The following is a 15288-nucleotide window of genomic DNA, read 5'->3' on the forward strand; positions in this document are numbered from 1 at the left end:
CGGTTGAGAAAGCGCCTACAAGCTGTATGACAGCGGCTTAAAAACGGGCGCCGAACTAAAAGAACGCTGCGTTGCGTTTTTGTCATGTCAGTGAAAATCAAAAACGGCAAATAAAAAAGGAAAATTTGAGAATACCAGCTTCAATTGCGCTAAAAATTGTTTAGTTTTGTCTCGTGTCAACAATGGAATTTCTGCACAAGGCCGGATCACAGCAACTCATCTATTTCAACATCTCTTATTTTTCTCTTCGCGCGTAATCGCCATCGCATTTGCCTACGATTGTTTCTCTCCTTGTAAATTCTCTTTCTGATTTTTCGATTCGTATCATTGTTGGAGCGTTCTAATTCTTTTTTTGTTCTCTAATGATCGCCATTGATGTTGATTTTTCTTTTTTAATTTTTTTTCTCTTCTGATTTGGATTTATTCGTTTAACTGTCAATGATCTTGCCTTAGTGGCTTAGTCATGTCCGTCCCAGCGGCGAATCTGATGATCTGTTTTTGGAAATGCTTGGATTGATGATTAGGTATGGACAAGTAGCGAAGTGGATACATTCTCCCAGGAAGAAGCTGTTATTGTTAAAAATTGAATAGCTAAGCAATGTCGGGCAAGCACGATCATCACACGGTCCCTCTTTCGGTTCTGCTAAAGCGGGAACTGGCCAATGAGAAGATAGAGAAACCAGATATTGTACATGGTCAGGCTAGTCAAAGCAAGAAAGGAGAGGACTTTACACTGCTTAAAAATGAATGCCAAAGAGCAATGGGTGATGGAGTCACCACATTTTCTGTATATGGGGTATTGTTTTCAACATCCTTCAATTCGATGAATTTGTGCTAATATGAAATTTATAAATTCTTTAATTTTGGATGGAAAATAAGTTGATTTTTGTTGGAATGGCTTGACTTAAAAGTTTACATTTCACATATTTAAAGCTGATGTATAGGAATACATGTTTGATACGTGATAGATGAGATACATTGGAGTTATTAAATGTTCTAGAATTCAATTACATGATGGGAAACACAAGGCTTGAATACATGAAGGCTAGGGATCATTAGTCATGCATAGGTAGGTCTAGTTACCTTTTCTATTTTTCCTGGGTGAGGATTTTCTGGATACATGAATGATAGGGATCACTAGTCATGCTTAGATAGGTCTAGTTACCTTTTCTATTTTTCCTGGGTGAGGATTTTCTGGATCTTGTGAAAGTTAATCGAGGTAACTGCAAGTGATACTGCTTCTTAGCTATGGTCAATATAGTTTTTGGTATCTTTTTCTTTGTTCTGCCTAATCTATCTGTAGCTTTTATTAATTATTATTTTATTCTTGCCTATAACTTATAATAGAAATTTATCTCTATACCATGTTTTGCAGCTATTTGATGGACATAATGGATCTGCAGCCGCTATTTACACGAAGGAGAATCTTCTAAAAAATGTTTTAAGTGCTATTCCTTCAGAGCTTAACCGAGATGAATGGATAGCAGCGCTTCCAAGAGCCATGGTTGCGGGCTTTGTTAAAACAGATAAAGATTTTCAAGAGAAAGGTAAGAGTAGTATATTTGATCATAATATGTGTTCTGCAGTAAACTCTCGATCAAACAAGGTACATATATTTGTACCTCACATTTGAGCGGAACTCCAAAGTTTGTTTTATATAGGACTTTTAACTTAAGGTTGGGCGCTGCAGTTTTTTATTATTAATCAGGATAATGCTTCTGCGCTGATGCACAATAATGCATTCACATGCTCATTCATGCCAACATACTTATGCTGATATGTTTGTGAGTCACATTGTAGCCTCTGTCACACACCCTTGATAAACAATCACCTTCACTATTGTTACAATCATGGATTTGAAAACCAGTGCAAATCCAATATATGTTATCGCAAAATTTTAAAACTAAACATTTCGGACATGTATACAAAACCTAGGTGTTAATATACATTCAACTTCAGGGGGATTTTCAATGGCTTTCTTGTAATATCCATTCAACATTAAGCGCTATCTATAATCTATCTAAAAGATGTCATTAGGGCAATTGTCCGTATGACAATATTGTGATAAAAAGAAAGTTTTGACCACTGTTATTGACCATGGCCTTGTTTAGATGATTATGCAGTTTTCATATATTACTTCCTTATAGAATGTGTGCAAATTTATTGGTCGATTTTTGGTATATTAGTTTAGATGGCATTAGATGTCAACCCAGATTTGATGTGGATGTAATAAGATTAATATAGCTCATTAGGTTACTCTGTAAACCACTCGTGGTTATGATGGTTTATACATCTGAATTGACTATTTATTTGGAGCTCTTTACTTGGACGTGCAGTTTTGAAAATCCACTTTTGCATTGAAATCTGCTAGGTTCATACTTCTGTGATCTTTACATGATATAGTTGCATCTATTTTGGTGTCTGGTTAGTGTAAAAGGCCTTTCTTTTTATTTTCTTTTATATATATACTATTTTGCTTTATGCTATAAGTTGCATACATGATATTTATACTATTTATGGCTTACCTTCTCAGCACGGACATCAGGAACAACTGTCACTTTTGTGATTATAGAAGGTTGGGTTATAACTGTTGCATCTGTTGGTGATTCCCGTTGTATACTTGAATCTGCTGAAGGTGATATCTATTACCTGTCAGCAGATCATAGGCTTGAATGCAATGAAGAGGAGTAAGCTATTTATATAATGTTTCATGACACACATAACAGTTGCCCTTGACAATTAAGGCTTTAANATGATGGTTTATACATCTGAATTGACTATTTATTTGGAGCTCTTTACTTGGACGTGCAGTTTTGAAAATCCACTTTTGCATTGAAATCTGCTAAGTTCATACTTCTGTGATCTTTACATGATATAGTTGCATCTATTTTGGTGTCTGGTTAGTGTAAAAGGCCTTTCTTTTTATTTTCTTTTATATATATACTATTTTGCTTTATGCTATAAGTTGCATACATGATATTTATACTATTTATGGCTTACCTTCTCAGCACGGACATCAGGAACAACTGTCACTTTTGTGATTATAGAAGGTTGGGTTATAACTGTTGCATCTGTTGGTGATTCCCGTTGTATACTTGAATCTGCTGAAGGTGATATCTATTACCTGTCAGCAGATCATAGGCTTGAATGCAATGAAGAGGAGTAAGCTATTTATATAATGTTTCATGACACACATAACAGTTGCCCTTGACAATTAAGGCTTTAATTTCTTATTTTCATCTATATTTTTAGGAGGGATCGCATCACTGCTAGTGGGGGTGAAGTGGGTCGGCTCAATGCTGGTGGTGGTGCTGAGGTATTGTTCTTCACATTAGAATTATGCTCTAAAGTATTATATCTGGACATAGCTCAAATTGATGTAGCTACCAGACTTGAAAATAAGATTTTAACTACATGCTGGCCTACTCATCTATATCAATAGACCCTTAAATAATCATATTTTTTGGAGAAAAGTTCAAATTGATTATGCCTATTTCCTGCCCATATAGCTACAGATCGGTTTCCATTAATTGGAATTATTCACATGTTCATAAGCAAAATGTTTTCTGATAAAATTCTATAGATACGAAGGCTGTTTAACTAAAGTTCTAATTCATCTGTAGATTGGTCCTTTGAGATGTTGGCCTGGCGGTTTATGTCTTTCACGATCTATTGGAGATATGGATGTTGGCGAGTTCATTGTTCCTGTTCCTTATGTAAAGCAAGTGAAGGTTTGTTCTTCATGTTGTTATCTGTACACTATAATTGATGGATTGCAGCAATCTTGATTACATTTTTTGCTCCCCCTTGTAGCCTTGAATATGGTTGGAGGATTTCATGTGTTTTTCCTTACCTTCGTATTTGTTGGAATTTTGCACCTGTCCAGTCTGAGTTTCAGGATTATTTTTAAGCATATTAGTTTCTATGAAGAACTTTTGGTACATCCCTGTTCTGAGCATTATTGTTGTAACTTTTGGTTGTACTTGTAGATCTGGGGCCAAAAGAATGAATATAAATAATTCAATTTTTCATTTTTCATTCTAACATATTTGATAGGAGTTTGTAGTATAAACTTCTTAAATGATGGATTTCCTTGATGTCTGTCACAATTTCAAGCTCTTTTTTTCCAAGAAAGATATTGAGAGGGATCTAAGAAGAAACTTACTGTTTTGAGGATTTCAATCTTTTGCCACTTTGGATCCAATTGTAAAGGTTTTAGTTCCCCTATTATGTGCAAGTTAGTTCTACTTTTGCCAGCTAGGGCTTGTAGCTGAATTCAATAGGGACTGATCTATTATTTGTAGTATTCTTATACAAGTATGGTCAGGAAAAAATAAGGTTAAGTACATATTTAGATGACAACAGCGGTGAATTCAGAACATTGTAGCTCTTTTTGTAGTCATCACCATTTACCATTTCTCTGGTATTGTTACTTGAACAACTTACGTTTAGAAGTTGAACTGCTAATTTTTTTCCTGGAGGTGTAAACTAAGACTATTATTCATATAAAGAGATGGGAATATTTGAGTGTGGATTTCTAGGGGAGGATAAATTATAAACCTTGGTATTGAGTCCTCTGAAATGTCTGTCAGGAAATATCTGGAGGTTGGTAAAATTGCTTTCTTCAAGTTTTCTCTTTTCCTTAATAAATTTTATTTTCTTTTTTGCAGTTGTCTACAGCTGGTGGTAGACTTATAATATCAAGTGATGGTGTTTGGGATAATTTATCAGCGGAAATGGCTCTTGATTGTTGTCGTGGGATGCCAGCAGAAGCTGCAGCTGCACAAATTGTCAAAGTATGTAAATACTAAGTATTTTCTGAAAATTACCTCTTCAGTCTGCTTGGCGATAATGAAAACTACAGCAGTGACCCTTGCACTAAACCTCTCTGGCATTTTTAGCTTTGACATTCTCCAGATTCTAGTGTTTATGCTTACTTTTTTTTGTTTATCCAACTATCATTTTCTTGTGCAGGAAGCTTTACATGCAAAGGGGCTTCGAGATGATACAACCTGCATCGTGATTGATATGTTACCACAGGAGAAGCCAGCAGCTCCTGTGCCCCAACCAAAGAAGCAGGTCAAAGGAGTGCTTAAGTCAATGTTTCGCAGAAAGTCCTCTGAATCAACTTCCACTGTGGACAAAGAATATGTTGAGCCAGATGTAGTGGAGGAATTGTTTGAGGAAGGATCTGCTATGCTTTCAGAAAGGTTTGTGCTGTGGATATCATCAAATTATCTAAAGTTGTTTCTCCATAATAGGGCTTCATATGACGAATGTTTCTCTTCATTGCTTAAATGTAATTTACTGTTTTGTCAGTGAAATTACATAATTAGAGTTGGCACAACTGCCTGTGCTTTAGGAGTGGTTGTGGTAGTTTGTAGCTTGTAACAAAAGGCATGTTTTTGTGGGTGCAGGTTGGATACAAAATACCCGCTATGCAACATGTTTAAGTTGTTTATGTGTGCAGTCTGTCAAGTGGAGGTGAAACCTGAAGAGGGTGTTTCAATACATGCTGGTTCATCTAATTCAGGGAAGCTGCGTCCCTGGGATGGCCCTTTCCTATGTTTAAGCTGCCAAGAGAAGAGAGAAGCTATGGAAGGAAAAAGACCATCAGGAGGTATATCATCTCTCTCCCTTTCTCTCTCTGTATTAGGTACTTTTGTTGCTAAAGCTTCTTAATTAATATATTTTATTTATTTTTCCTTGATTTCAGAAAGATATGGTAGTGACAGTGACTAGCCTTCCCTCCTCAGTTATATTTGCATTTTGTGAGCTCTAACAATTGTTTAAAAGTTGTTCATAATGGGAATATGGAGCTTTCTCACAATACTAAATCCCTTCAGTTTCTCTTGGGGGTTTTGGTTATTTGATCCAGAATTAACGTCAGGACCAATACACATCTCCTCGTAATGTTTCCATGATTCAAGTGGTAAGATTCAAATTAAGAGTGCGCTTCAGATACCTGTTTTCTGACTTCAGGAAAATTGTTCTTCCGCTCCCATAAACTCGCAAATGCATAGTGACACATTGGAGGTTATTTAGTTTTCTGTCTGGATCCATTGTATACTGGTCACTAGTCCACAGAGCTAACAGTGAATTATAGCGGCCTTAAGTGTGATCTTATGATACAGGGAGTCTGATGAGTACTTACAAATTCGTTCAAAATGTGGGAAAACCTGTGAGTTCAGCCTGCTGAATGAATTTGTTCATGTAGCATTAATTTAATTTGATCTTTCCTTTGCCAAGTTGGAAGTTGTAGCTTCGAAATAGAAAGTCGGAAATTACAATTTTTTTTTTTTTTTTCCAAGAAATGTGTCTTTATTCTTTGTCAATCAGTTGCTTTTTTGTTTTTTTTTGTTTTCTGTTGTATAATTTGTAAGTGGGTTAATTTAACTCTTCAAGTATTATTACCTGAAGCTATGTCACATTTTGTTAATAAATTGGTTCTCCAGCCATTTGTTTATCAAAAGTTTACAGGAGGTGTTATAATTCTGGCTTTTTGTTGAAAATATAATTTTGAATAATTTGTAAGTGATCTGACTTAGCAAAGGCAGATGAATATATGCAGCTCATGATGTGTTTGCTCGGGTTTTGAATCCGAATTTCTCTTAGTTTTGAGTTGGCATGGTCGAATGGTTGAGTCGAATTTGATGTTCATGAATCACATGATTGATAATTGGGACCATCTGTGGTGGGTACGTGAAGGAGACACTACTTTGTTGGTGACTTGTTGACTGGGCTAGACTAATTACATGTGAACCGCTCCATTGATTATGGGCAACTCTTTTAGTGTTACCTTTCATTCTTCTTCAGAAGTAGGCTACTAAGGAAACACCCATCTTCCCATTCGAGTTAAATAGAATGAGGAAAGTAAGCTTGCCTCTTTTGGCAGGGGCAGGAAGGGAAGAAGTAATTAGTTGAATGCTGGTGAGGGCTGCCTGGAAAAACAATTAATTAAGAGATAGACAACCTAACACTATAAATCTCCCTCTCCGTCTCTCTGCCCCACAAACACACAATGGAAGTGTGAAGAGATTGAGTTTGATAACGCGTTTCGTTGTTGGTTTTTTCTTCAAATTGACTGGTGACTCTAGAATAAAAGAATAGGAAATTGAGTGGCGAGTGAAGAAAGTAGAAAAGGAGAAAGATTTCCCACCGAAGGACGTTGAGTGAGAGATTTTTGTTTTATTTCGTGTTTTTTTCCCATCTTGAGAGAAATAATATATATATGAATTTTTAAGTGGTAAAGATGAGTCTGTCCACCTAAATAATGCATCCATGATTGAGATGCTGACCTTAACTAAACCAACAAAATTCTCTCTTGCTCTTGCTCTAGCTCTAGCCTATACGATACATTAACATGGACCACTTAGTACACGTGTGTGTGGGTCTACTCTCTTACCTAACTGTGAATATTGTTTTGTCTTCTTTTGTTTACCACCTCTCTCAAATGGTTTTAACTACACATTTTTACATAATCCCAAATGTGTCCTTCCTCATCAAACAACACCGTGGTCCCTTTTGATAGTAAAGCATATGTATTTTACTCAACTGTACTCTTGTGGATCCGCATATTCATTTCTTTCTCTGACTCTGAATTGTCAATACACATTTCCATTTGTTTAAACATTAGAAAATGATTGCTCCTTCCTGTTTTCATTAATTTCTGCTCTCTTTTCTAATGCCGAAAACACACTACTAAACCAAGGAATTGCCTTTTAAACAATCAAAAATCAAACAGAATACGACACATAATTTAACTTGTTTTTCTATTTTCTTGTAAGTTGCAGTCTATTTAGGCTCAGAGTCAGAGGAACCCTAAGGATTTTGGCTTGTTTATGTCTTCTTCCATTGACGTATGATGACGCTAGTCATCTCATGATCATTTAAAGAACTAAAAATGAAAACGTATATTTTGCGTTGCCCTTGCTCTAAATTCAAAGAATTGCTTCAAGTTGTAGGCACGAGATGTGACTTGGGACTTCTAATCTTATCTACTCAACACAAAGAATCAACATCACCTCGTTTCAAAACTGGTTTTGTCAACATTTTTACTAGTTTCCTCAAATAATATTGCTACACATGACACGAAGCAAATCGATTGCTTTCTGGCATTCAAAAAGATAACTAACATAAATAGTAGTAGAGTGAGTATTTGGTTAGTTAAAATTAAAGATTCCTCTTGAGACAGGTGCACATCTTTCTGTGTGTAGATGAACATGACCTCTCTTCTCTTGGCCAATTTGCCTAAACAACTACTCCAGCAACCTTTTTCTGGGCAAACTTGGATCTTTGCGATCTCATTTCCCAAATCACCACTTTAATAGCTGTTGTTGGACTTGACAAGGACCCACCAATCTTTTAACACATACTGCTAAATAGTAAATATATCATCTCATCTCATAGTGCCATGGCCACCACACCCTTTCTCCATATCAAGAATAATGCAAAAATATATATGTTCCATCTGTCTACAATAGACATTTTAAGCCCGACTGCTGATTAACAATAGTCTCTGTTTCTCTCTCTTTATCCGCTGCTTCCCAATCTTATCCCTCCTCTCCCATAGCTTTTGTAATATCCATAAGCCAAAGCCAAAGCCAAAATTTTACAAACATAAAAGTGAGTGAGAGACGTCTAGATACTGAATCAGATCTTATTAGTTAGTCTTTCTTTCCTTTCTTTTCCTCATAATCTTTTCAACTATGGACACCAATCAGCATCAAATGACCAAAGAGAAAGCTTTTGACAACAAACACGAAGAAGCCAAGCACCTAATACAAGAAGGTTTGGATACAAAGCAATTAACAACACCATCTCCTGCTTCCCCATCTTCAGCTTCTTCGTCTCCTTCTCATGATTTCTCCTTCACAATTTCTCTTCACTCTTCTTCAGCACCAGTACCTGATAAAACAAAACCCCCACCTTCAATTGCAATCGATTTGTCACCTGCAGATGACATTTTCTTTCATGGACATTTGCTTCCTCTTCATCTCCTCTCTCATCTTCCAGTATCTCCTCGCTCTTCGACCAACTCATTGGACAGCTTTACCCTCCCCATCAGAGACTTCGTAGATGATCAAAAGAGTGATAAAAGTTGCAGCAGCAACAATAGCAATAGAAACAGCAACAACAATATCAACAATAGAAGCCATAATCATCAAGCCAATGATAGTGAGAGCAAAGGTAGAACCAAGTCCAACAAGTCATTCTCATTATTCGGTTTCACAAGATGGCGAAAGGGTTGTTACCAAGTTAGAGATGGAGAGGATAAGGAGAAGCAGAAGAAGAAGATGAGATTTGACGTAAGTAATGTGCTAAAGAGGTATGCCAGAATGGTTAGGCCACTATTATTTTTCAAAGGAAGGAGAGAAAATCTCCATTTCCATAGTCAGCCTTGTTCGTTTTCAGGTAATTTAAGTTTCAGAAATAAACAAGAGTTGAGAGGAAGAAGAGGAGAATTTTCAGCCCCTGCATCAATCAGAACATCTCCTTCAAATAGTGGCCTACTCGTTGCAACTACAACTCTACCTCCTTCTAAAAGTGACAGCACCATGGAAGAGTTGCAAGCTGCAATTCAAGCTGCAATTGCTCATTGCAAGAATTCCATTGCTGTGGAAGACAAACTTAAATGCTAAGTTTGGAGTTTTCGATTTTCATATTATACTTTATATTAATTATCATTTACAATTTCTTTTCCTGTGTATAACATGGTGTATATGAAAATGTACGAAAATTAATTAGTTTTCAATCCACAATCAATTTAATATAGTGTTACATTCAACAGATGATTACTTGTGCTTTCTCGGCATTCACGTGTGCAGGGTATAGTGATGGGCTTGGTGCATGCTCAATTAAAACTTTGATTTATAAAATATTAAAGATTCAAATTCTGTACAATTTTTGAGGGAATCCTTTGTATTCCCCATAAAACAATTGCTTGTGCTTTAGAGGAAATTCACATTTGTTTTTGGTGATGTAGTCTTTAGTGGATTGAATGAGTCAATTTTTGTTGCCCTTTACATCTATCTAAACAGAGCTATCAGAGGATTTCCATCAAATAGTTGAAGTAATTTCATGTTGTTATGATGTCTCCCTAATCATTCTAACTCAGAAAGCCATGCAGAATAGATTTAACATAATCCAATTAGCAAAAATTCAAGTTGCTTAGCAACCTAATTATGCATATATAATGGTTCAAGTGTCTTTTCTGTTTCTTGTGATGTCCTACAACTTAAAAAATTAATGCCAGCAACATAAATAAGTCCTTCTTCACGGATTCAGATAGTGTGTGGTGGGTATCCATACCTACCAGACAATTAGAGATTAACATATATCTCCACGACTCCATGTAAATTATCTATAATTAAACCTGCAAATTCAGATACATCATACATCACAAATTATAGAGTAATACTAAAAGCAGCAAGTACAGTGGTGTACAATCCCCAGAAAATAACGAAAAAAAAAAAAAAAAAAAACCTCTTGATGATTGTATATGAAGGTGGGTGAGGCTGTAAAAAGGAAATGTCATGCATGAGAGTTGTGGGTCTGAGCACGCTTGACAGCCTTAAAACTCATAAAGGTGTCACGTACAACAATTATAGATCGATGATAACAATAATGCGAAGGGGGTAACCTGTTCTATTTCATATATTTCAGTTGAAATTAGGAAAATGATGAGGATCATGATGATAAACTGTAATGATTTGGGCAATAGACTGAACAACCTTTTGTGCTTTTTAAGGACATCTTTATGATAATTATATGCACCACCCTATACCAGTTTAGATCCCCACCACCTGAAATGCTTTCATTCTTTTTGAACCACCATACAAAAGCTATAAAAAGCGAAAAAGGGTACCATGACTAAAGGCTCTCCAATGAGAAGAAGAAGACCAAAGGGATTTCATTTTGTGCCAATATATGCATGCTCAGAATTAATTATAAATTAAGTGATGTATCATATATAGAATTGCGAATGAAATTTACGAGCAGTTTTGGGACTGCCCACCAATCCAGAGCAAGAGGTTTCTTTTCCCATCAAAGCTATGAAATGAAGCCCCACAAAAAGGAAGATGGCTGTTGGGCTCAAGGAAGAACTCTCATGAGTAATTGAAGCTTGAAACTGTAGACAATTAATCATGCTCCCCCATTAAATTATAATTCGTTCTGCTCCATGCAATATGGATAACTGCTTTCCTGTTAGAGAGGTTAATTAGAAAAAGGAAACAGTAGCATGAACACAAAAGAAAGGACTTTATGTCTAAAACCTAAGATTTTTTTATTTGCTGAGAAGATCACAAATCCCAAATATCCAATGACTGGCACATTACCACAGTGAGCAGTACATTTTACGTACATATATAAGTCAAGTATATATAAGAACCAATTGCTTCTTTAACCCTTGCATCTCTGAGATGCATGAAGAAAAGCTCATTAAAAATAAAAAAACTGAAGCCGTCTGCACTTTTTCAGACCTGGGTTATGAGGTACCGCGGTCTGAACATTTTAGCAACAAGACAAACAAAACAAGCATTATATAATGAAGGTGTCATTTGCACAAATCTTTCATAGAAATTAAAATTTAGAAACCTTTTGCAGGTCATGATCGCAATAATTAATCTAACAATCAATTATTACTACATCAAACATCACTTTTAAGTTTTAACTCTTTTTTGTTTTGCCCTTTTCATTGTCAACCAGGGTCATCACTACACATAACTTTACCAAATTTTCCGGTGATGGATGTTGCATCTGCATCCCATTCAGGGTATAGACTAGGGACATAAATCCGATAAAGGTAATTAAACAATATAAATGATATGTTTGGACTCTCTTTTGACTAGACTAGGGGTTCCTGTTCCTCAGAAGTCGTAGCCGACCATGGGGCCTCACCAACATCATTGTGATTTTTGAAACAATAATGCTAAGGACCACGGGTGGTACACGAATTTTACATCGAATTACGTGTCATCAACTAGACTACCAGTATCACTTAAAAAATATTTTGCGAGTGAATGACCGTTCATCAACTATGGAAGATCGTTCACTGTTATTGGACGGACGTCCATCAAAGGTGGACGCCGTCCATGAGAAATGAACGATGGCTCCCATCTATATTATATGGACGGCAGTCCATTTACTTTGACAGTGTCCACCTATAATTGACGCCCGTCCATAGTAATTTAAAAATTTGAAAACAAAAATCATGGACGAGGAATCCTTAATGGACGCTGTCCAAACTATAATATAAAAAAAATTAAAAAAAAAAATAATGGACACGTTTAAATGTTATGGACAGGCATCCTTAATAATGGAAGGGCGTCCACCGTTATTAGACGCTTGTCCAAACTTTAAATTTAAAAAAAAATTTGCTCAACTTAATGGATGCCCGTTCAAACGGGCATCCCTTATATGGACGGGAGTCCACCTTGAGTGGACGCCAAGGTGCAGAAATTTGTATTCCCAAACTTGGAAAGAGTCATTCTTGAAGGCTTCATATGCCATTCACTGAGATCAAGACTTTTCTCTAATTCATCTAGCATTGCTCTTCCTCCTGCATGAATACAGAAATGTTCGAAAGCCAACGAAATCGGAATGTATGACTTAATCTTCATTTTAAAAAGTTTTTTAGCGACTAAAGTGTAACGAATGAAGTTGCTCTGACATTTGAAGAACTAATGGCCCGAGTTTAGATATTAGTTTGAAGAGCTTCTCGGCAACAGCCATAAGGTCTTTTGAGAGTGAGACTCCAATTGTTGAGCCTCATCTTGCTGCAAGACACATTTATAATTTTACCCAATAACAGTCTGGGAATGATAAAACGAACTTGTCCATTATGCAAGAGTCAAAGCCATATTGAAGCTGAAAAATATGACCAGTAAAGTTATCATTTATCTGTAATTGAGAGACTGATAATTTTAGTATAAATAGTATCGCATTCTTACCCAAATCCAGAAGAAAAATGCAAGTTCAAAAGAGTTCTGGAAAAGAATGACATGAGTGAGAAAGAGAACAATCCGAGGCCGATTGAACCAGAAGTGATCATCAGAAGGTTGAACCACCAAATCTCCTTCAACTGCAACATGTTTCTCAGCAACCTCATGCGGTAATTGGGTTATTATGTGCTCCAACATAGTCCCCGCAGCAAGTAGAAGCTGAAATACAGTCAATGCATTAAATGGAATTATGGGGCATGGGAATATAATAAAGTGCATACAGTCCTAAAATGCATGTCAAAAGTTGCACACAAATTGTAATGAATCAAACAGAAGAATTGTAGTACAGTAGAATTGTATGATTGGTTCACTTACAATAAAAGGTACAAATGCTATCCAAAAATATGTATGCCAGCCTGCACACGAAAAATGGAGTTACATCAGTTCTCGAAGGTAATGATATTATGAAGAGCAGTGTTAGATGAATTAGAGAAAAGCCTTGATCTCAGTGAATGGCATATGGAGCCTTCAAGAATGACTCTTTACAAGTTTGAGAATACAAATTTCTGCAGTCCACTCAAGGTGGATTCCCGTCCATTATTAAGGGACGCCCGTTCAAAAAAATTTGAACGCGTGTCCATTAAGTTGAGCATAATTTTTTTTAAATTTAAAGTTTGGACGGGCGTCCAATAACGGTGGATGCTCGTTCATTATTAAGGGATGCCCGTCCATAACATTTAAACGGGTGTCCATTAATTTTGTTTTTAATTTTTTTTAATTTATAGTTTTGACGGACGTCCATTAAAGGTGTTCGCCCATCCATTAGTATGGAACTCATGATTTTTGTTTTCAATTTTTTTAAATTTAAACTATGGACGGGCGTCCATTATAGGTGGATACTCGTCCTTCTTTCATTTCGCATGGACGGGAGTCCACCTTTGATGCACGTCTATCCAATAACAGTAAGCGGTCGTCCATAGTTGATTAACGACCATTCACTCGCAAAATATTTGTTAAAGTGATACGTGGTTGGTCTGAGTGTGATGACATGTAATTCGATGTAAAAATTCGGTGTACAGTCCCGATATCCATAACATTATTGTTTTTGAAACTCTCTTTGTAATTACAAGAATCGATAAGTGGGTTGGTCTAAAACAATCACATGATTGTTTGGGCTTCGTTAAGTTCTATTTGCACCTAAACCAGCAACCCAACAGGACTAGTGGACCTTGGTTGGGCTAGACTAGTTCTATGGCCCAAAAATATAAAAGGTGAAATAAAGAAATCACAATATGGAATGTCTATTAAAATCTTTTACAAATATTTTAAATTAATTAAGATTTCAGTAGTCTTCTATGTTAAGAATACAGAACGCACTCATCATCAATTCAATCAAGAGCCGGACCAAGGCTGCCAGTATTGTGTGACGTGACGAAAAACGAAAGCCAAGGGGCCTTTATTATTAGACTTACCAACAACTACAAGTCAGCTACAGGGACTTGGACTAGTTGAACTGCAGAAAACATGTGGTGTAAAAGTGTGCTCTTTATTTGTATTTAACAAGCTTCTAGATGCACTTGTTAAAGCACTTTTTTTTACTGAATCAAAATACCTTTCTCATATGAACATCACATGTCATGCATGATATTAGAGAACGACATAATATATTTTATGAATTAAGGTGATTGTATTTCGGACTACGTAGTGTTCTGGCTCCGAAGACGAAGTGCTAAGGGGGAACCAATTTTGAATTAACAAAATATTCTCCTGGATACACCGGATCACCCCATTAATTTATATGGAATACATCAATAAAACGACAGGTGCACTGAAATATTTAAAAGGTCTAGGTAGATATAGACGACATGTCATCTGCTTCTTTTACAACCAAACGTATTATCATTCACAAAGTCCGTGCTGAATTCATTTGACAGAAGCTATTTAACAAACCTTACATAATCGCGCCTTAAAGTTAAAGCTAGCCGTAGATTGGATCTAACAAGTAACAGTCCAAATTATTGTATGATACTGAGGTGATATGCTGATTCTCTTTTTAATTTCTTAAAAGTATTGTTATATCATATATGTATATATAGGTCCTAAAATCTTCCAGTTTTTCGCACTTAGATAAGCAAACTGATTTATATTGGTGTAATAAACTTGTAGCAGGGCCAGGAGAACCTGAAACCTGTTGGTTAGAGAAGACAGTTTTCGCACTTACCCAACTAGCAGTTTGGTCCCAACACCGCTAAGATAAACTGAACACAAGACTTGTGACCTGGCACTACCTAGGACCTTGTTCTGGCCCCATCCTCTTCACGTACATACATTTTCTCCCTGCTGA

At 36.3% G+C, this 15288-nt stretch overlaps 2 protein-coding genes across 2 annotated transcripts; both read left to right on the top strand.

Annotated features, from left to right (window-relative positions):
- The first annotated feature begins 54 nt into the window (after positions 1-54).
- On the top strand, positions 55-6472 carry LOC116129854 (probable protein phosphatase 2C 12). Its single transcript, XM_031415579.1, has 10 exons — positions 55-293; positions 525-796; positions 1376-1547; positions 2534-2687; positions 3253-3316; positions 3624-3731; positions 4671-4796; positions 4975-5210; positions 5418-5620; positions 5717-6472. Exons 2-10 carry the CDS (start codon positions 599-601, stop codon positions 5740-5742), a joined length of 1287 nt encoding a protein of 428 aa, XP_031271439.1. The 5' UTR covers positions 55-293; positions 525-598; the 3' UTR covers positions 5743-6472.
- A 2131-nt stretch (positions 6473-8603) lies between these two features.
- On the top strand, positions 8604-9829 carry LOC116129902 (BRI1 kinase inhibitor 1). The gene has a single exon (XM_031415641.1). The coding sequence runs from the start codon at positions 8709-8711 to the stop codon at positions 9639-9641; it is 933 nt and encodes a 310-aa protein (XP_031271501.1). The 5' UTR covers positions 8604-8708; the 3' UTR covers positions 9642-9829.
- The last annotated feature ends 5459 nt before the right edge of the window (positions 9830-15288 follow it).

Source organism: Pistacia vera, unplaced genomic scaffold, assembly GCF_008641045.1.
Source record: "Pistacia vera cultivar Batoury unplaced genomic scaffold, PisVer_v2 Contig214, whole genome shotgun sequence".
Lineage (NCBI taxonomy): Eukaryota > Viridiplantae > Streptophyta > Magnoliopsida > Sapindales > Anacardiaceae > Pistacia > Pistacia vera.

What these genes read in the sequence shown, in the direction of transcription:
- LOC116129854 (XM_031415579.1), top strand. Translation starts at nt 599, where the DNA reads ATGTCGGGCAAGCACGATCATCACACGGTCCCTCTTTCGGTTCTGCTA. An exon ending in CTTATGTAAAGCAAGTGAAG is followed by an intron (nt 3,732 to 4,670) that starts GTTTGTTCTTCA and finishes TCTTTTTTGCAG; the next exon opens with TTGTCTACAGCTGGTGGTAG. An exon ending in CAGCTGCACAAATTGTCAAA is followed by an intron (nt 4,797 to 4,974) that starts GTATGTAAATAC and finishes TTTCTTGTGCAG; the next exon opens with GAAGCTTTACATGCAAAGGG.
- LOC116129902 (XM_031415641.1), top strand. Translation starts at nt 8,709, where the DNA reads ATGGACACCAATCAGCATCAAATGACCAAAGAGAAAGCTTTTGACAAC.